This window comes from Bombina bombina, chromosome 4 (genome assembly GCF_027579735.1).
Source record: "Bombina bombina isolate aBomBom1 chromosome 4, aBomBom1.pri, whole genome shotgun sequence".
In the NCBI taxonomy this organism is placed as follows: Eukaryota; Metazoa; Chordata; class Amphibia; order Anura; family Bombinatoridae; genus Bombina; species Bombina bombina.
The window spans coordinates 47,357,435-47,380,373 of NC_069502.1; the positions used below are offsets into that span (position 1 = coordinate 47,357,435).

At 38.9% G+C, this 22,939-nt stretch overlaps 1 protein-coding gene across 1 annotated transcript; it reads right to left on the reverse strand.

The window, feature by feature from the left end:
* Window positions 1–15,507: 15,507 nt before the first annotated feature.
* On the reverse strand, window positions 15,508–21,027 carry LOC128656837 (interferon-induced very large GTPase 1-like). Its single transcript, XM_053711003.1, has one exon. The coding sequence runs from the start codon at window positions 20,932–20,934 to the stop codon at window positions 15,508–15,510; it is 5,427 nt and encodes a 1,808-aa protein (XP_053566978.1). The 5' UTR covers window positions 20,935–21,027.
* Between the last annotated feature and the right edge of the window lie 1,912 nt (window positions 21,028–22,939).

Here is a 22,939-nt window from a genome sequence, read left to right on the forward strand (position 1 = left end):
GTGTTAGTCCCCTTGAAACAACTTTTCCATCACTATTGTGGCCAGAAAGAGTCCCTGTGGGTTTTAAAATTCGCCTGCCCATTGAAGTCTATGGCGGTTCGCCCGGTTTGCCGGTTCGCAAACTTTTGCGGAGGTTCGCCCAAATTTTTATGTTCACGACATCACTATTTGTCATACAAAGAGAGTGTGCAGAAGTTCCTTAGACAGAGATAAAAGTAAGAGAGGCAGCAAGTCACATGCAGCTTTTCATGTGCAAGTAGATACACCACACACAGATTCAGAGGAAGACAAACCATTATACACATTACAGATCTACAGCCTTGAAAATAAAATTCCAGAACTACAAGCAAAGGTGAATATAGATTCAGCTTCACCTAAAAGAAAATGCTATTCCAAAATTTTGTAAACCAAGAGTTGTACCATTTGCACTTAAACCCAAAATTGAATCAGAACTAGAAAGACTACAAAATCAGGGGATTATTGTTCCAGTTTCTAGCAGTGAATTAGCTTCCCCAATAGTTCCTGTCAGAAAAAAATGGGGACATTGGCATCTGTGGATGGAGATGTCAGAGTGGGCCTTAACCCTCAATTACTTGTGGATCAGTATCCTTTACCACGGATTGAAGAATTGTTTAGTTCTCTGGCAGGGGTTGAAAAATTTACAAAAATTTACTTGCATCAAGCGTACTTACAGTTAGAGGTGCATCCAGACTCCAGACACCTGTTAACTATCAACACTCACAAAGGACTTTTTCAGTATACGCAGATGGTGTTTGGCATTGCCCCAGCACCTGCAGTGTGGCAACGGATAATGGATGAGATCCAGGCAGGTATTCCACATACCCACTGTATGTTAGCTGACATGCTTATCACTGGTGAAATGCTGCTCATAAAGCCAATGTTGAAGCTGTTTTACAGCGCCTACAGGAATTCGGACTGAAAGTTAACATGGAAAAGTGTGAGTTTAGAATATTGTGCACATGTAGTGGACAAAACTGGTCTCCACACAACTGCTGAAAAAGTAAAAGCGCTGCTCCATGCTCCCACCCCTGTTAATGTATCTCAGCTACGTTCTTGGCTCATTTACTTTATCCACTACACCACCTTTTAGATAGTAAAAACCAGTGGGTCTGGACTGACTTATGTACACGAGCATTTGAATGCTCTAAGCAACTTCTCCTGGAATCAAGACTCCTTGTCCACTATGACCTTAAGAAGCCTTTGGTACTAGCCTGTGATGCTTCACCATATGGTTTAGGCGCAGTACTTTCACACATTATGCCCGATGGTTCTGAAGGTCCTGTGTCTTTTGTGTCCAGATCTCTAACTCCATCTGAGAGAAATTATTCCCAGATTGATCGGGAAGCTTAAAGGGACACTGAACCCAAATTTTTTCTTTCGTGATTCGAATAGAGCATACAATTTTAAGCAACTTTCTAGTTTACTCCTATTATCAATGTTTCTTCGTTCTCTTGCTATCTTTATTTGAAAAAGAAGGCATCTAAGCTTTTTTCTTGGTTCAGAACTCTGGGCAGCAGTTTTTGATTGGTGGATGAATTTATCCACCAATCAGCAAGGACAACCTAGGTTGTTCACCAAAAATGGTCTGGCATCTAAACTTACATTCTTGCATTTCAAATAAAGATATCAAGAGAATAAAGAAAATTTGATAATAGGAGTAAATTAGAAAGCTGCCTCAAATTTCATGCTCTATCTGAATCACAACAGAAAAAATGTGGGTTCAGTGTCCCTTTTAGCAATAATTTGGGCTGTGAAGAAATTCCACATTTATATATATATGGCAGACCTTTTACTCTGATCACGGATCATAAACCACTTTTGTCTATTCTGCACCCTCAGAAGGGTATCTCCAACACAACAGCTGCTCGACTTCAGCGCTATGCACTTCAGCTGGCAGCTTACAACTACTCCATTAAATATTGATGCCACAGAAATCATACAAATGTGTATATGTTTTTAAGATTACCAATGGTACATCACATGACGGCATCTTCTAAAATCATAGAAACCCATCCACAGCCTTTAAATCTAAATTCCAAAGTGATTGCTACTTATACATGCTCTGATTCTACCCTACAGGAAATTAAGTCTTTTGTTCAACATGGTGGCCTAAAGCAGTTCGCTCTGACCTTCAGCCATATTTTACAAGAAAGAATGAAATTGTGCATGACTCAGGCTGTGTGTTATGGGGGTCACGAGTGATAATTCCGACTTTACTGCAAACATTAGCATTAAAGTTACTACACAGCTCACCTCAGGGTATAGTAAAAATGAAGCAAAGAGCACGAGAATATTTTTGGTGGCCTAAATTGAATACAGATATTGCTTCTTATGTAGCTGCTTGTAATGTATGTGCACAGACACAGCGGAATCCCAGCAGGGACACCTCAAAAACCTGGCCATGGCCAAATGAACCTTGGACAAGAATCCATATTAATTTTGCAGGGCCAGTGGATGGACAAATGTATTTGGAGGCTGTGGATGCTCATTCCAAGTGGCCAGAAGTAGTTCAAATGTCAAGTACTACAAAACAACAAACCATTGTCGTTCTTTCCAGTATGTTTGCAAGATTTTCACTGACACAAACTTTAGTCTCAGACAATGGTCCACAGTTCATATCACATGAATTTGAAACATTTCTAGCTACAAATAACAACAAACACTGTAAGACAGCTCCATATTTTCCAACCTCTAATGGACAGGCTGAAAGATTTGTACAAACTTTAAAATACCACTTAGCTGTCTCTCAAAATAAAAATTTAATCCAAACTCCCTTTCTAACTTTTTATTTAACTATCAAAACACTCCCCATGCCACTACTGGGCTATCACCTGCAATGTTAATGTTTGGAAGACGCCTGAGAACTCCACTGGATAAAGTTAGACCAGAACATTCCAAACAAGAGTTGAACACTTCTAGTGTTTCAGAATTTGTTCTTCATGTCAGAGTATGGGTTAGAAACTACCGTGGCCAGAATAAATGGATTCCAGCTGTCATAATACAAGGCATGGGCAACAGAATGTTTAGAGTTCAACTACAAGCTGGTGGTGCAGTTTCCCGCCATGTAGAACAAATGAGACATAGATCTAAACCAGCTACACAAATATCCAAGGATTCAGATGGTGAGGATATCTGGCATGGAGTGTGGTGCCCACGTGCGTCTTCTGAGGATGAAAATACAATGATCACAACTTAATCAGATCAACCTCAGAATGATTCTGTCCAACAACAAAATATCACAGGTGATCAACAACCGTCGGGTACTCCTCCACAAACAATTTATCCTGAAGCAAATACTCTACGGCCCTCTAGACACAGAAGGCCACCTTCTAGATGGCAATGTGAGGATTCAGTGAGAGATTATTCAGCAAGGAATGACCTAATCCGAAGGAGGACTTATCTCAGAAAACATAACTGTGACTAAAATCTAGACTGTGACCTAGGTCTTGTGCACATAGACTATAGAGATAATCTGTTCTAAGTTCAAGTGTATGGTTTATTGATAAACATGTATGTCTATTACTTGTTGTATGTTACAATATTATCCACTGTCTGTTATTTATTTTAATTTTTATATATATATATATATATATATTTTATTTTTTTTGAGAAAAAAGGGGATGTTAAGATTACTGCAGTTTTTACTGTATCTTTGCACTAACCTTGTCTCACCATTATATGTTAGAAGTGCTGCAGCTTTAAGCTCAGCTCACCACACCCTCTGGGTGTGTCTGGGTCTCTGTGACATCATCAGAAGACATGTTCATTTTAATGATGAACCTGTTAGTGAAGAAGCCATGTGGTTGTAGCTGAATAAAAGTTTGTCTAAATTACCTGCTGCAGCGCCTCAGTGATATGTGCAAGACACATTAGATACAAGGTAACAGCACACAACTGAATGTTAAAATCCTGACTACACAGAGAACATAACATTTACCACCCAGACTGACCTTACTGGGCGGGATCAGACTGATATACTTCAGGAAAGTTTTACTCTGTGAAAAGCACACTGGTCTAAAAGAGGCTGCTTCTGGGTGGTAAATTGCCATAGAACTAGCTAATGAGTTGTTGTTCATTCCTGGTAGAGCGCTTCTCTCTTTGTATGCAAATTAATATGACCCTGGGGAGGTCTCCCTATGGGTGATGGGGGAAACCAGACATGGACTCCATGCCCAGTGTGCTTAGAGGAATATGGCTGCATCTCACTGACGAGGCCCATAGGAGGCTGAAACGGTCGTCTGGGGTTGTCATGTTCCTTGTTTAGAGGAGAATTGCCTGGTATTTCAGGGCTGGACTGACCTTACTTGGTGGGATCAGACTGATATACTTCAGGAAAGTTTTCCTCTGTGAAAAGCACACTGGTCTAAAAGAGGCTGCTTCTGGGTGGTAAATCGCCATAGAACTAGCTAATGAGCTGTTGTTCATTCCTGGTAGAGCGCTTCTCTCTTTGTATGCAAATTAATATGACCCTGGGGAAGTCTCCCTATGGGTGATGGGGGAAACCAAACGTGGACTCCTTGCCCAGTGTGCTTAGAGAAATGTGGCTGCACCTCACTGACGAGGCCCATAGAAGGCCGAAACGATTGTCTGGGCTTGTCATGTTCCTTGTTCAGAGGAGAATTGCTTGTTATTTCGGGGCTGGACTGACCTTACTTGGCGGGATCAGACTGATATACTTCAGGAAAGTTTTCCTCTGTGAAAAGCACACTGGTCTAAAAGAGGCTGCTCCTGGGTGGTAAATCACCATAGAACTAGCTAATGAGCTGTTGTTCGTTCCTGGTAGAGCGTTTCTCTCTTTGTATGCAAATTAATACGACCCTGGGGAAGTCTCCTTATGGGTGATGGGGGGAACCAGATGTGGACTCCTTGCTCAGTGTGCTTAGAGGAATGTGGCTGCACCTCACTGAGGAGGCCCATAGGAGGCCAAAACGATCATCTGGGGTTGTCATGTTCCTTGTTTAGAGGATAATTGCCTGGTATTTCGGGGGACTGGACTGACCTTACTTGGCGGGATCAGACTGATATACTTCAGGAAAGTTTTCCTCTGTGAAAAGCACAACTGGGCTAAAAGAGGCTGCTTCCAGGTGGTAAATCACCATAGAACTAGCTGATGAGCTGTTGTTCGTTCCTGGTAGAGTGCTAATCTCTCTTTGTATGTTACTTATTTATGTAATTAACTTGTTGAGTCACATGGCAGTCTGCCAGGAACGAGCAACAGCTCAGTGGCATGTTCTATGGTCTGCTTACCATCTGGGAGTAGTTTCTTTTTGCCCAATTGTACTTTTCACAGAGGGAAATTTTCCTGAAATTTCAGTCTGATTCGGCCTAACAAGGTCAGTCCAGCCCCAAAATACCATGCAATTCTCCTCTCACAGGTGGTAACTGGGCTATAGAACAAGCCCCTGAGCAGTTGCTTGTTCCTTGCAAACTGCTTCACTTTCTGTTTGTATAACCATTGCAACAATGTTGAGATGTTGTTAGCATCTAGAAATGTACCATGTACTAAATATATATATTTATATTTTTTTTTATTTATAATTTTTATTAAGGTTAAATAGATTTACATACAGAAAGTAAGTAGTAAGGTACAAACAAGGCCTCAAATATTCACGGCATATTTGACAAACAAGGCTTCAAGTGGTCACAGGATTTTCATCATACAAAAGTGTACCTAAAAGATTTCTTTCCTCATTTTTTTTCTCCCCTTATCTTAAGATAGATAACTCTTGGACCCTTATGTTGAAAGTTTTCTACAATCAGGGGTTATACAAAGACAGACAAACACAAACAAATGCATCACAGAATAGGATTGTGATATAGAAATATATTCCTTTGTAAAAAAAATAAAAAATATATGTGGATGCATTAGCCAAAACTGGAAACACATAAAAAAACAGAGCTATATTAAAGGTTTATATAATATATTCATGCAGAGACGGGAGACATATAATAAAATAAAGGCCAGAGCTAGATCAACTAGTGATATACTGATATATATGCAACACCTGTTAAATATATATTGTATAGGAAAGAGTGCAAATTATATTGTACGCACTAGGGGTCATACAGGTATAGGAGGTCTATTTCTCCTGTATTTGTAGTTATTAAGTACAAACATATTCTTCTGGGTTGGGTAGTTGCTCGAGGCTAATTTCTATATGATATATTCTGCTATGTGCATAAAGCATCACATGACTTCCTGTGGGTTAACCATGTGACTCAACAAGTCAACTACATAAATAAGTAACTTTAGCCATTTTTATTTTTTTGACAACACTTTCTTTATTATTGTTTCAGTAAAAAAAATGGTTATATGCTTAAAGGGACATTAAACCCAAAATATTTCTTTCATTATTCAGATAGAGGGGGATATGTATCAAAGCGTCAACTATATTGCATTCGCCGGCATCAATACGCTCGCCCAACATCACCTAACGCTCTCCTATTTGGCTTTTTTCCAACTTTATTTATACCCTGTCACTAAACACCACCATTATACTAAAATGTTTAACCCCTATCCCACCACTCTCCGACACCGCCGCAACCTAAATAAAGTTAATAACCCCTATTCCGCCACTCCCTATGTTTCAATCAGCCAATAGGATTGCGCTCTTATCCTATTGGCTGATTGGAACAGCCAATAGGATGATAGCTCAATCCTATTGGTTGATTGGAACAGCCAATAGGATTTTAGCAGCTCTAATCCTATTGGCTGATTGAAATCTTTAAGCCAATAGGAATGCAAGGGACGCGATCTTGGATAGCGTCACTTACATTGAAATTCCAGTTTACGGCGGTGACCGTATGAGGAGGATGCTCCGCACCGGATGTCTTCAGGATGGACCCGCGACAGATGGATGAAGATAGAAGATGCCGTCTGGATGAAGACTTCTTGCCGCCTGGATGAGGGCTTCTCTGGCTGGATTAAGATGGAAGAGGCCGCCCGGATGAAGACTTCTTACCGCCTGGATGATGACTTATCCGGCTGGATGGATCCTTCAAGCAGGACTTCAAGCACTGTAAGTGGATCGTCGGGGGTTAGTGTTAGGTTTTTTTAAGGGTTTTTTGGGTGGGTTTTATTTTTAGATTAGGGTCTGGGCATGTAAAAGAGCTAAATGCCCTTTTAAAGGCAATGCCTATACAAATGCCCCTTTCAGGGCAATGGGGAGCTTAGGTTATTTTAGATAGGTTTTTTATTTGAGGGGTTGGTTGGTTGGGTGGTGGGTTTAACTGTTGGGGGGGTGTTTGTATTTTATGCAATGTAAAAGAGCTGATATATTTGGGGCAATGCCCCACAAAAGGCCCTTTTAAGGGCCATTGGTAGTTTATTGTAGGCTAGGTTTTTTATTTTGGGGGGCTTTTTTAATTTTGATAGGGCTATTAGATTAGGTGTAATTCTTTTTTTTTTTTGATCATTTGGTTTTTTATTTTTCAGAATTTAGTGGTTTTTTTTTGTAATTTAGTGTTTGTTTTTTTCTGTAATTTAGTACTTTTAATAATGTTTAATAGTACATATAATTAATTTGAGTAGGGTTAGGTTTTTTTAATATGTAATTTAGTTTATTTAATTGGTAGTTAGGGTAGGTTAATTAATAGTTTAAAATAGTTTATTAAGATAGGGATTTTGTAATTTTAATTTAAAGTTAGGGGGTTGTTAGGTTTAGGGGTTAATAGCTTCATTTAGTTTTTGGCTATGTGGGGGGGCTGACGGTTTAGGGGTTAATAGGTTTAGTTAGTGGTGGTGATAAGGGAAGCCAGAGGTTTAGGGGTTAATAAGTTTATTTAGTAGTGGCGGTGTCGGGGAGCGGTGGAATAGGGGTTAATACATTTTATTTAAGTTGCAGCGATGTCGGGGGCGGCAGATTAGGGGTGTTTAGACTCGGGGTTTATGTTAGGGTGTTAGGTGTAAACGTTACGTGTTTTCTACCATAGAAATTGATGGGTTATATTTCTTTGTCTTGCAGCATCGAATAAAAGCTTTCGCTGATTTCAGACTCCCATTGATTTCTATGGCATCTGCGGCCTTCAGGGTGGCGGATTGAAAGCCAGGTACGCTGGGTCAGAATAGCCGTGAGCGTACCTGTTAAAAGTTTGATAACTGGGAAAACGTGTCAGATAGAGCCAAATGTGTACTCAAAACATCTGTAATGATGTAAGCATCGATCTGCGTCGGATTGAGATCGCCGGTTCGTATGTTACGTCACGAATTTCAACATTTGCCGGTCTGTAGACTTTGATAACTAGGTTGGTTCAATCTCGCAACAATTATACTGCGGAATTCCGGCGTATTTGGGGTTGACAACTTGATAGATAGGCCCCAGTGATTGTATTGCATAACTTTGTGTGGTTTTCTTCTTTACAATAAAGCTCTTTAGAAAAAAAAAAAAAAAAAAGTTTGAAATTAATTTCTATTATCAAATTTGCTTCATTCTCATGATATTCTTTGTTGAAGAGATACCTAGGTAGGTAGGTTGCACATGCCTGAAGCACTACATGACATAAATAGTGCTGCCATCTAGTGCTGCAGACACGTGCACACTTCTAAGCTTATATCCGTCGTTTTCAACAAAGGATAACAAGAAAACTAAGATAATTTGATAACGGAAGTAAATTGGAAAGTTTTTTAAAATTGTGTGCTCTGTCTGAATAATGAAAGAAAACCTTGGGGTTTATGTCCCTTTAATAAGTGCCAATCCTGTTATTCCTGATCACAAACGCAATTGTCAATACTTTTATACCCATAAACTACACTAAACCGCCATTCACCCACATCGCAAACACTAAATAATACTATTAACCCCTAAACTACCATCCCCCAGTATGCAAAGCATCGAAATAAACTATTAACCCCTAAACTACCATCCCCCAGTATACAAAGCATCGAAATAAACTATTAACCCCTAAACCACCATCCCCCAGTATACAAAGCATCAAAATAAACTATTAACCCCTAAACTACCATCCCCCCCAGTATACAAAGCATCAAAATAAACTATTAACCCCTAAACTACCCTCCCCCAGTATACAAAGCATCTAAATAAACTATTAACCCCTAAACTACCATCCCCCAGTATACAAAGCATCGAAATAAACTATTAACCCCTAAACCACCATCCCCCAGTATACAAAGCATCAAAATAAACTATTAACCCCTAAACTACCATCCCCCCAGTATACAAAGCATCAAAATAAACTATTAACCCCTAAACTACCCTCCCCCAGTATACAAAGCATCTAAATAAACTATTAACCCCTAAACTACCATCCCCCCAGTATACAAAGCATCGAAATAAACTATTAACCCCTAAACTACCATCCCCCCAGTATGCAAAGCATCGAAATAAACTATTAACCCCTAAACTACCATCCCCCCAGTATACAAAGTATCAAAATAAACTATTAACCCCTAAACTACCCTCCCCCAGTATACAAAGCATCGAAATAAACTATTAACCCCTAAACTACCATCCCCCCAGTATACAAAGTATCAAAATAAACTATTAACCCCTAAACTACCCTCCCCCAGTATACAAAGCATCGAAATAAACTATTAACCCCTAAACTACCATCCCCCCAGTATGCAAAGCATCGAAATAAACTATTAACCCCTAAACTACCATCCCCCCAGTATACAAAGTATCAAAATAAACTATTAACCCCTAAACTACCATCCCCCCAGTATACAAAGCATCGAAATAAACTATTAACCCCTAAACTACCATCCCCCCAGTATGCAAAGTATCGAAATAAACTATTAACCCCTAAACTACCATCCCCCCAGTATGCAAAGTATCGAAATAAACTATTAACCCCTAAACTACCATCCCCCCAGTATGCAAAGTATCGAAATAAACTATTAACCCCTAAACTACCATCCCCCCAGTATGCAAAGCATCGAAATAAACTATTAACCCCTAAACTACCATCCCCCCAGTATGCAAAGCATCAAAATAAACTATTAACCCCTAAACTACCATCCCCCCAGTATGCAAAGCATCAAAATAAACTATTAACCCCTAAACTACCATCCCCCCAGTATGCAAAGCATCGAAATAAACTATTAACCCCTAAACTACCATCCCCCCAGTATGCAAAGCATCGAAATAATACTATTAACCCCTAAACTACCATCCCCCCAGTATGCAAAGCATCGAAATAAACTATTAACCCCTAAACTACCATCCCCCCCAGTATGCAAAGTATCGAAATAAACTATTAACCCCTAAACTACCATCCCGCCAGTATACAAAGCATCGAAATAAACTATTAACCCCTAAACTACCATCCCCCCAGTATGCAAAGTATCGAAATAAACTATTAACCCCTAAACTACCATCCCCCCAGTATGCAAAGTATCGAAATAAACTATTAACCCCTAAACTACCATCCCCCAGTATGCAAAGCATCTAAATAAACTATTAATCCCTAAACTACCATCCCCCAGTATGCAAAGTATCGAAATAAACTATTAACCCCTAAACTACCATCCCCCAGTATGCAAAGTATCGAAATAAACTATTAACCCCTAAACCACCATCCCCCCAGTATACAAAGTATCGAAATAAACTATTAACCCCTAAACTACCATCCCCCCAGTATACAAAGTATCGAAATAAACTATTAACCCCTAAACTACCATCCCCCCAGTATACAAAGCATCTAAATAAACTATTAACCCCTAAACTACCATCCCCCCAGTATACAAAGTATCGAAATAAACTATTAACCCCTAAACTACCATCCCCTAGTATGCAAAGTATCGAAATAAACTATTAACCCCTAAACTACCATCCCCCCAGTATGCAAAGCATCGAAATAAACTATTAACCCCTAAACTACCATCCCCCAGTATGCAAAGTATCGAAATAAACTATTAACCCCTAAACTACCATCCCCCAGTATGCAAAGCATCTAAATAAACTATTAACCCCTAAACTACCATCCCCCAGTATACAAAGCATTGAAATAAACTATTAACCCCTAAACTACCATCCCCCCAGTATGCAAAGCATCGAAATAAGCTATTAACCCCTAAACTACCATCCCCCCAGTATGCAAAGCATCTAAATAAACTATTAACCCCTAAACCACCACCCCCCCAGTATGCAAAGCATCTAAATAAACTATTAACCCCTAAACTACCATCCCCCCAGTATGCAAAGCATCTAAATAAACTATTAACCCCTAAACTACCATCCCCCCAGTATGCAAAGCATCGAAATAAACTATTAACCCCTAAACTACCATCCCCCAGTATACAAAGTATCTAAATAAGCTATTAACCCCTAAACTACCATCCCCCAGTATACAAAGTATCGAAATAAACTATTAACGCCTAAACTACCATCCCCCAGTATACAAAGTATCTAAATAAGCTATTAACCCCTAAACTACCATCCCCCAGTATACAAAGTATCTAAATAAACTATTAACCCCTAAACCACCATCCCCCAGTATACAAAGCATCAAAATAAACTATTAACCCCTAAACTACCATCCCCCAGTATGCAAAGCATCGAAATAAACTATTAACGCCTAAACTACCATCCCCCAGTATACAAAGTATCTAAATAAACTATTAACCCCTAAACCACCATCCCCCAGTATACAAAGCATCGAAATAAACTATTAACCCCTAAACTACCATCACCCAGTATGCAAAGCATCGAAATAAACTATTAACCCCTAAACTACCATCCCCCCAGTATGCAAAGTATCGAAATAAACTATTAACGCCTAAACTACCATCCCCCAGTATACAAAGTATCTAAATAAGCTATTAACCCCTAAACCACCATCCCCCAGTATACAAAGTATCGAAATAAGCTATTAACCCCTAAACCACCATCCCCCAGTATGCAAAGTATCTAAATAAACTATTAACCCCTAAACTACCATCCCCCACAACGCAAAGTATCTAAATAAACTATTAACCCCTAAACCACCATCCCCCACAATGCAAAGTATCGAAATAAACTATTAACCCCTAAACTACCATCCCCCAGTATACAAAGCATCGAAATAAACTATTAACCCCTAAACTACCATCCCCCAGTATACAAAGTATCTAAATAAACTATTAACCCCTAAATCACCATCCCCCAGTATACAAAGTATCGAAATAATACTATTAACCCCTAAACTACCATCCCCCCAGTATGCAAAGCATCGAAATAAACTATTAACCCCTAAACTACCATCCACCAGTATACAAAGTATCGAAATAAACTATTAACCCCTAAACTACCATCCCCCAGTATACAAAGCATCTAAATAAACTATTAACCCCTAAATCACCATCCCCCAGTATACAAAGTATCGAAATAAACTATTAACCCCTAAACTACCATCCCCCAGTATACAAAGCATCTAAATAAACTATTAACCCCTAAACTACCATCCCCCAGTATACAAAGTATCGAAATAAACTATTAACCCCTAAACTACCATCCCCCAGTATACAAAGCATCTAAATAAACTATTAACCCCTAAATCACCATCCCCCAGTATACAAAGTATCAAAATAAACTATTAACCCCTAAACCACCATCCCCCAGTATACAAAGTATCGAAATAAACTATTAACCCCTAAACTACCATCCCCCAGTATACAAAGCATCTAAATAAACTATTAACCCCTAAATCACCATCCCCCAGTATACAAAGTATCGAAATAAACTATTAACCCCTAAACCACCATCCCCCAGTATACAAAGTATCGAAATAAACTATTAACCCCTAAACCACCATCCCCCAGTATACAAAGTATCGAAATAAACTATTAACCCCTAAACCACCATCCCCCAGTATACAAAGTATCGAAATAAACTATTAACCCCTAAACCACCATCCCCCAGTATACAAAGTATCGAAATAAACTATTAACCCCTAAACCACCATCCCCCAGTATACAAAGTATCGAAATAAACTATTAACCCCTAAACTACCATCCCCCAGTATACAAAGTATCGAAATAAACTATTAACCCCTAAACCACCATCCCCCCAGTAAACAAAGTATCAAAATAAACTATTAACCCCTAAACCACCATCCCCCACAACGCAAAGTAAAAGTAGTGTAAAGTGGAAGCTATGGAATATCAAAACATCAGCAACAATCACCCCCTTCCTAATATATTCCAATAAGTAGCATTTGTTTTTACTAATTAGCTTATAATGGCTTTATATATAAGGTCATGTAATTACCTCATTATGGTCCCGGCCGATGACCATGAAGTTGGGGGTTGGAGTGTAAATTAATAATAGGCTATCGTTGTTAGTGACACTTTAATTAACAGGAGGAAAGGGCTGACTTTCTCCCCCCCACCTTCTTTTTCCCTTAAACTTTTGTACTAAATCCTTTATATAGAACAACTTGTACGTAAAACATCGGTAAATTTAAAACAGAACTCTACAAAATGAAACATATAACATACCAACAGCTTAGAGGCAAATTTAGGTTGGCATTAATGGGTTGTGAAAACTATTTTAAACCCATGAGTCTATCCACCGGCTGTGTCCAACCTTGGTGCCGGCTCGAGAAACTCTAAATGTAGTATGTGAAGTCCAGTTTAAGGGACTTGGGAGTTTCGGCATTGTTTCGCCTAGCGTTACATCGTGATGTTTGGTATGGGTATCATTGTTGTGTTGGAAGTTGATCAAAGCGACGCCTGTGGCTGTCCAGGAGCCCCCCCAAGCACCTGTTAAGACACTTCCAGCGTCGGTATCTGGCCCATCTGCTTAATTGATGGTGCAGTAGGGTTCAGCAACAATGGGATTGCGTCAGATAGATGTCTCGTTCTGTTGTTATGAGGTATAAAAGCATTAAGTGCAGTGATGGTCATTGAGATCCTTAAGCTAGGCTGAAGTCCCATAGTAAGGCAAGGATCTTTAGGTAGAAGGTTAGTGTAAGGTTTCTCTTGTTGGTTGTTCCATGCAGCTGTGCTGTCGCCATTCTGAAGCTCTATCTCAGGTAAGCTATTAGGGATTGCAAGTATTGAGCGGTCTTCCTGGCAATTCAAATGGAGCCCTATCAAGCAGCTTCAGCATGCAGAGGCGTAACTAGAAATTACAGGGCCCAGTTGCAAGGATCTAAGAAGGGCCCCCCACCCCCAAAATGTGAATTTGATACATATCGTTTTTTTGTTTTTGTTTACATTTTACACAGAAAAAAAATGTGAATTAAGATTACATGTCTGAAAAAGGAGGTACCCAGTGCCCACAGTCTGTGAGATGGTCTGACCCCCTATTACTGTATAGTGACACTGTTTAACCCACCAGTACTGTATATAGTGAGTAAATGACAATCTGTAATCTGCCGGTGAAATGGCTAGCGTGACCCTGCCAGCCCCAGTACTTTATAAAATGACCACAGTAGTCTGTGACATGGTCCAGCCCCCTGTACTGTATATAGTGGTACTGTATAGTGACATTGTTTACCCCCCACCCCTCATGCTGTAGTAACAAGGTCTGTAATTTGCTGGTTCCATAAACATACACACACACACATACATGCATAAATACACACACAGTCACATACATACATACACACATACACACACATAAACACCAATGGTTAAAACAGAAACACTAACCCCTGTAGTCATAGACAGAGACACTAGTGAAGCATCACATCACACTCACATGATATCAGTGCAGGCAGTGGCAGGTCAATGTTTTTTATTGGGGACATTTTTTTTTATTTTTTTTTAAGCTGGACCCCCACCCTCGGGGGCCCAGTCGCAGTTGCGATCTCTGCACCCCCTGTAGTTCAGCCCCTGTCAGCGTGGTTCTTTCAAGGTTATCAAGCTGCTGGCTGAGATAGTAGAGCACCTCTATGTCCCCTATGGCGGCCATTTTCGGATATTGCATTGATATAGTTACTGACAGGGGGGTGCGCTGCCTGCATGATGGCCGCCGCCTCAGACCTATATCGTCCAATTTTGTAATCCGGTGTCAGGAAAACAGCATATGTTGGGGTTTATGTTGTACTGCAATTGTAGAAATATTGCTGTTGAGTCTTACCAAAAATCGGCGGATGAACAGTTTCTTGACTGGAGCTCTGAATAAGTGTGACCGCTCAGGATTGCTGCTTGGACATGCCCCTATATTTATTTTTTTATATATAATTTATAACAAACAGCAGAAGGTTGTTTGCAATATCTCTTACAATGTGTACTGTCATTGTTTTAAGTGCAGTATTTCCAAACTCCAAATATTCCTAATAATTGTAAAGGATTAACTGTTTGTTATCTAGATAAAACTCTAAAACCATGGTTGTATTAATCAACATGACTTTTATTAAAATACAGATCAATGTTATTACAAAAACATACTCATAAGTACTTGTAGCTAGTTATAGAATTGACAATTTAATTAATCTGGGAGTATTAGCAATAATTATATTATGGAACCGTGATGTCTGTTTTTATTTATTAAAATGAGATATAATGACATCACTTTTGAACTTATTGGTGTTAAAAGATATTTAACTATTTATTTCCAACTCCGAGATAACGTCTTCCTTGCTTATTTGCTTCCATAGTTCAGGAATCTTCCCTAAGCCTTCAAACTTTTTTTTATACTGATTTTCCAGGTCTGACTGGAAGCGAGAAACAACCCATTTCCAGTATTTTTGTGATGAGCTGTCAGGTGTTATTGACCAGTTAGAATAACGAGGTCCAGCTGTTCTGTAATTTTTGAAGGGGACTAGAACATCTGAATCATGACTTAAATAAAACGATTTATCACTGGCTACAAGACTGGTGCAGATATCAGTTAGAAACATATCTGTGTTCCTATAACTCCTGCCCTTAACTGCAGCTGAACGATGAAACTGGACACTGTGGTCTCCGTCATGTTCGGACACTGTATTAGTGCAGATGGCATTGCAGAAAGGACACTGATGCCAGCAGCCAGCCAGCTGATCTAGCAGAATTTCATGTGGGTTAGATCTGAATTTAGTCATGTCATTAACAGAAAAGTCTTTATTAAGTTGTTGCACTACTATTTCCAGTGCCTTTGACATAGCTTCTTTTAGAAAACCAATGTCATCTATATCTTGTTGATCTACACTTTTGAAGTCACTACGTGAAATGTTTATGTTGTCTCCCAGTTCTGAGCAGAACTTATCAAACCATAAGCTCACATTACTCTGTATCTTTTCTATCCTTGTCATTGAATTCTCTATAGCTGATAGAATCAGAGTTTTGTAATGGTCCATGCTGGTGTTTAAAAATGTTGACAGCCTTGAACAACTTTTGTCAAGTAAGTAGTCTGTAACACATTCCTGAATGAACTTTTTAAAAGCTGATTTGGGGTTCTGAATATACTCATAATATGCTGGGAAATATTCCTTTTCAGCCAGTGACTTCAATATATAGTTCTCTAGGTTTGATCTGTTCCCATTGAAGGCTGGGTAGTTGCACCTCATCTCCCTCGCTATGTCTATTGCAGCCTTTTCATACACTGCTTGTTGGATGGCCTCTTTAAGTTTTGCACATAACAAGTCAGCAAATGAAGCAATCTTTTTTTTTCCTTCGCAAGAGCATTTAAAGCTCTGAAAGAAATAGTCTCTCTTACTTTCAAGATGAATGTGAGGTTTGTTTGATTCTTGGAAATCTTCAGACATCTGCTTAAAACTTTTCACTGCTTTACGGCAAAGATACACTGACACAAACATTGTGTATTTATTTTTAAATTTAATCTCATGAGTTAACTCCTTCAGCTCCATTTTTATTTTATGCAAAATTTCATGAAAATAATTTATCTGATAGTCCATTTTCATTTGCTTTTTTTTCTCAATATATTCATTTATAAGCTGCTCTAGAGCACATGTTGTCTGTTTGACTCTTTTTTTATCATCATTTGATAGTTTTTTAGTTTCATACAGTTTTGGTTTTGCAGGAAGAAAGTTGAAAAATTCATCATGGAAAGAATCCCATTCGGAGGAATCCTTGATTATAGCTAACAAATTAACTTCCTTTCCAAAGTGCTCAATCAGAACATTTTCTAAATCGACTTTTATTTTTGGTGGGACAGCAGGAGGGTTTTTTTTCTTCACCTCTGCAATCCATGAATTCCATAATGTATTAAAATTTTCCCTCAGTTCATCTTCACTTAATTCTTTTCCCTTTAACTTTAGTGCCAGCTCTTTGCTTCTTCTAAACAGTTCACTTTCATAATGCCCTTCCATTTCATCTATCTTTTTTCTGCCGTTCTTTGATGTAATTAATTCAATTATTTTTTTCCTTGTCTGTTCTATTAGATGTTGTTTCAGAGTAGACAGTCTAATTTTGGTATTTGCTTTCCACTGTATTAGTACTTCTTCATCACTTTCATCACTAAAAAACATCTCTAGATCCTTCATAACTTTGTCATATGGTTTTTCGAGTTGTCTATGAAGATAAGATATTTCAACTGTTTTAATTTCACCTTTTTTGATTTGGACATCCATCCTGTTCAGTAGGATTAGCATGTGTTCTCTTAGTTCCCAGGTACACTGTCCATATTTAATTTCCAGTTTGTTGTAAGCTGCTATCTCAAGAGAATTCTTGAAACTGAATACAAAATTCTCAGTTAACAAAGCTTTCCATAGATCACAAACCCTGATTTTGAAATCTGACATTTTTAATATATTACTTTGGGACTCCTTCCTTCCGGTGTCAAGTATGATGTTTCTGAGAAATTGCACATTTCGGCTATAACTTGGGTTAGAAGGAGCCATGGGTGGATCACCTTCCCAGAGGTGGGCAAAATAATGAATATGGGTGTTCACATCAAATTTGATGACCTCATTAAAGCATTTTATGTCAGAGTGTTCTTGCTGAGCTGCGGTCAGTGTCATTTCATCTAGTTTTTCCTGAAGTCGTCTTCGTCCCTCCATGGTTTTTTCTTTTGCTGTGAGTTCACCTACATTTTGATGGACAAACAGGCAACTTGGTCTGAGATTTACTTGCTTCATCCTCAGGAATGCTTGTACAGCTATCTGTAGAATATCTTGCATTTCAGAAGGATTTTCCCCAAAAATATTAATTAGGGTGAGATTCCCCAGACCAATGGTAAATGTAGCAAGTTCATTATCATGACTCATTGTGGCTTTGTTGCACAATTCAGGGGCCCTTAAACCTTCTGTATCAATAACAAGTACATAGTCAAACTTCAGCTCTTTCCTCAGGTATTCATCAACCTTAACAAGTTGCATGAAAGCTCCTCGGGTGCATCTTCCGGCACTTACTGCAAACTGTAACCCAAACATAGCATTGAGTAATGTTGACTTCCCTGAACTTTGTATGCCAAGTACAGAAAGGACAAACAGTTTTGTATCTCCTAACATTGCAATCAATTTATCTAAAACTGCTCGTATCCATCTCAATGGCACATGTGCTGCATCACCGTCCATCAGCTCAACGGGATATCCAGAAACCATAAGTCTGGCAGCAATTTCAGGTAAGGCGAATGAACATTTCTCTGATTGTGGAACGGTTTCTTGAGCTTCATAGATCTGCCCTAATTCTCTCAGAATGTGTTCAAGGCCAAATGTTGAGTCGTTTATCTGTTTTGATATTTGTTCTAATCTTTTTTGCTGTATTTCTATAAATGCATTGCTGTTTTTCTTTTCCTTTTCAACAGAAAGTTTTGACCACAATTCATGGTACTCCTCATAAAACACAGAGAGATTTTCTGATGATAATTTATCTAAATACATTTTAAACCACTGAAGAAAGTACATTGGTAATGATTGTGGGGTTGATTGTGGGGTTGAGTGTAGGGTTTCCAAGAAAGATCTCATGAATTCATTGAGAGGAAATGCTCTTAGTAATTGTTTTTGCCTTAAATTTTTTTTTTCTACCTCAATGTTATTACGGTATTGCTCAATGCTCAGATTTGTTTTTCCCTTAAGTCGAGTAAGCTCCTTATCTTTTTTGCACCACGTTTGCCAAAGATGTCCTTGTAAAGGAAGGAATTTTTCCTTCATGGCTAATAAGTTATTTTTTAACAAACTGATTAAAAAATTTGCCTTTTCTTTGCCTTCTTTGCACTGGGTTTGATCTTCATCAATACTGAACTCATAGATCCTAGCAATATTTGCACAGCTGTCAAGAGATTTTGTGATCTTTGATATAGACACAATTTTTTTAATTGCACATGTAAGCTCATTAATTAATTCTGCTTCATTTCTGTTTTTAATCCCAATTTTTACATTTACTCCGCTCTTTTGTTGAGTTCGCTCTTTGTCTGTAAGTAGACATATTAATGGTTTAGGAGAACTATAAAAATGTTCTAAGACTTGTTTGTATTTTTCATCATTTATTTTAGAACTTGTTACAAATATCACATTGATTGAGGAAATTTCTTGAAGAAAATGCACTTGTTTCTCATGTTCCAGTGCATCACCGTGGAGATTAGTGAATGCAATGCAATCATCAAACATGTCATCTTCTGTACCACTGGGGCAATACCAAGCAACTTCTACAACACCTTTCATCAGCAATGAGTTTTTAGTACTTCCTATGCAGTGACGATGGAAAAATATGTCATGTTTTTTCTTACTTAGCAAGGAGTTAATAATCTGTGATTTAGAGGCCAGTGATGTACCAAGTCGAATGAAAGATACCACTGGTGTATCTGTTTCAATAATAGGTTTTGCAGAGTTGACTTTACTTTTACCCTTCCATGTTTTCTTAAGGTTTCTAAACAACCAAAGAGGAAATTCAACAGCGTTGGTATCAGGATTAGGTATCAGAAGTGGGAGGGCAAACTGGCAAACTGAGAGCTTTGTGTAAATATATTGCCTGGTAAAATCATCAGCACAATGAAAAATAGCCATCTGGACATCCATTGGGTGGATGCCTGTGTTGGTTTCTGTAGTTACTTCTTCACTGTTATCATCAGATTCATTGAAGAAGCTATTAAAAGTTTCTGATGCTTTATTCCCAGTAGTTAATATCCTTGTTGCTGATCCCGAATCATTTTCCGGCTTGCACTGGAGATATCTTGCACGGTAATCTAACATGAGTAGTTTTTGCAAAAATTGAAAAGGAAGCTGCTTTGTTGTTACTGTCTGACTTTCATTAAAATAAATCTTAGAAATTTCATGAAAATCTGCAGTCTTCATTTTTCGTGGATAATATTTTATAAGGTCAATCTCTTTAAGTAGATTTGGAACAATCTCATTACTTTCTGTTTTAAGAGGATTTTGAAATGTTTTTTCTGTAGAATAAGAGACTGGCTTCTGAACTTGCCTACGTTTATGTCTTTTTAGATATCTTTTCTTTATGTTTCTTTTTTGATATATAATCTTTTTGAGATCTTCTTCCAAATGTTCCCATTGAGAACTGTCAGTATAACTGTTAAGCATACGGTCAACATCACATGAGAAGAACTCTGCCAGGTGTTGTTTCATAAAACTAATACGCTCTTGTTTTTGCTCTAATGATATTTTGGTTTGTTCACAGACCAATTCCAAGCCAGTCAGCAGTACAAAGGCTTGAGCTCGGTCAGCACATTGTTCTTTCAAGTTTGAATACTCTTTATATGATTCTTGCATTTTAGAACTCATGAACTGAATATCTTCTGGCCTTAAAAGACTTTGAAACTCACGTGTTTCTACACAAAATCCAAATCTGTTTGCAATACAAAGAAACAGCAGCTCTCTCTCAATCTGATTGAGGTGTCTCATGGTCTGCAGAAAAGACTGCAATGACAGATTAATAGTATTCGTAGCGTTACGCATTGTTTGTTGTATTTCTTCTTTTGATGCCGTTTCTTCATTTACATGTTCCATTTCTTCCTTTGTTGTTTGAAATATATCAATCAGTTCATAAAACTCATAAATCTGTCTGTGTTCTCCATCACTTGCGTTATTTTCTGGTATTTTCCCCTCAGATGGGCATTGTTTTATAGTTGATAACATTCTGTCAGTCCTTCTATCTAACGTAAATAACAATGTTGGATTTTTTAAAGATATATCAGCTTATCCTTCACTGCTAAGTATCACAATGCTTGAATATATCAATTCCCATCTTTCTCTTGTAGTAGATGTCATCAAAATCCAGGTCTTAAACAAATTGCTTTGAATTTATTGGCATTGTCCACTTTGCAAACCTCTGGCATCTTTTCTTGCTGCCCCCAGATATTCCTGAAAGAGAAAATAACCATTAAAAAAAAAGACTTGTTAGGCGTTATTGTTACAAGAAGCAATTGGCTGCACAGTGCATGACAATCCTTTATTTCAGCAAATTAAGTAATGTTACTGGCTAAATAAACAATATTTTAAACTCATAAAAATGAAGATTGCATAGTTTGGTAGGACATAGTGATGTCGCGAATAGTTCGCCGGCGAATAGTTCCCGGCGAACATAGCATGTTCGCGTTTGCCGCAAACGGCGAACATATGCGATGTTCGGTCCGCCCCCTATTCCTCATCATTGAGTAAACTTTGACCCTGTACCTCACAGTCAGAAGACACATTCCAGCCAATCAGCAGCAGACCCTCCCTCCCAGACCCTCCCACCTCCTGGACAGCATCCATTTTAGATTCATTTGGAAGCTGCATTCTTAGTGAGAGGAGGGACAGTGTAGCTGCTGCTGATTTAATAGGAAAATCGATAGCTAGGCTAGTGTATTCAGTGTCCACTACAGTCCTGAAGGACTCATCTGATCTCTGCTGTAAGGACAGCACCCTAAAAAGCCCTTTTTAGGGCTAGAACATCAGTCTGCTTTTTTTTTTTCCTGTGTAATCTAATTGCAGTTGCCTGCCTGCCAGCGTGTGTGTCAGGCTCACAGAGTATATACTGTGCCCACTTGCCCAGTGCCACCACTCATATCTGGTGTAACAGTAGTGTACATTTAAAAAATAAAAACACTTTTTTGACTGTGAAATAATAGCAGACAGCTGCCAGTACCCAAGATGGCCGCCAATAAGGCAGATGGGGAGGGTTAGAGAGCTGTTTTGGGGGGATCAGGGAGGTTGGGGGCTAAGGGGGGATGCTACACCACAGCATATGTAAATATGCTAAAAATAAATAAATTTTAAAACCTTTTATTTTAGTACTGGCAGACGTTCTGCCAGTACTTAAGATGGCGGGGACAATTGTGGGGTGGGAGAGGGAAGGGAGCTGTTTGGGAGGGATCAGGGGGTCGGATGTGTCAGGTGGGAGGCTATGTAGCCTAATCTAATCTAATGGTGAGGGGACAGAGCTATGTAGCCTAATCTAATCTAATGGTGAGGGGACAGAGCTATGTAGCCTAATCTAATCTAATCTAATGGTGAGGGGACAGAGCTATGTAGCCTAATCTAATCTAATGGTGAGGGGACAGAGCTATGTAGCCTAATCTAATCTAATGGTGAGGGGACAGAGCGATGTAGCCTAATCTAATCTAATGGTGAGGGGACAGAGCTATGTAGCCTAATCTAATCTAATGGTGAGGGGACAGAGCTATGTAGCCTAATCTAATCTAATGGTGAGGGGACAGAGCTGTGTAGCCTAATCTAATCTAATGGTGAGGGGACAGAGCTGTGTAGCCTAATCTAATCTAATGGTGAGGGGACAGAGCTGTGTAGCCTAATCTAATCTAATGGTGAGGGGACAGAGCTATGTAGCCTAATCTAATCTAATGGTGAGGGGACAGAGCTATGTAGCCTAATCTAATCTAATGGTGAGGGGACAGAGCTATGTAGCCTAATCTAATCTAATGGTGAGGGGACAGAGCTATGTAGCCTAATCGAATCTAATGGTGAGGGGACAGAGCTGTGTAGCCTAATCTAATCTAATGGTGAGGGGACAGAGCTGTGTAGCCTAATCTAATCTAATGGTGAGGGGACAGAGCTATGTAGCCTAATCTAATCTAATGGTGAGGGGACAGAGCTATGTAGCCTAATCTAATCTAATGGTGAGGGGACAGAGCTATGTAGCCTA

What these genes read in the sequence shown, in the direction of transcription:
- LOC128656837 (XM_053711003.1), bottom strand. Translation starts at nt 20,934, where the DNA reads ATGTTATCAACTATAAAACAATGCCCATCTGAGGGGAAAATACCAGAA.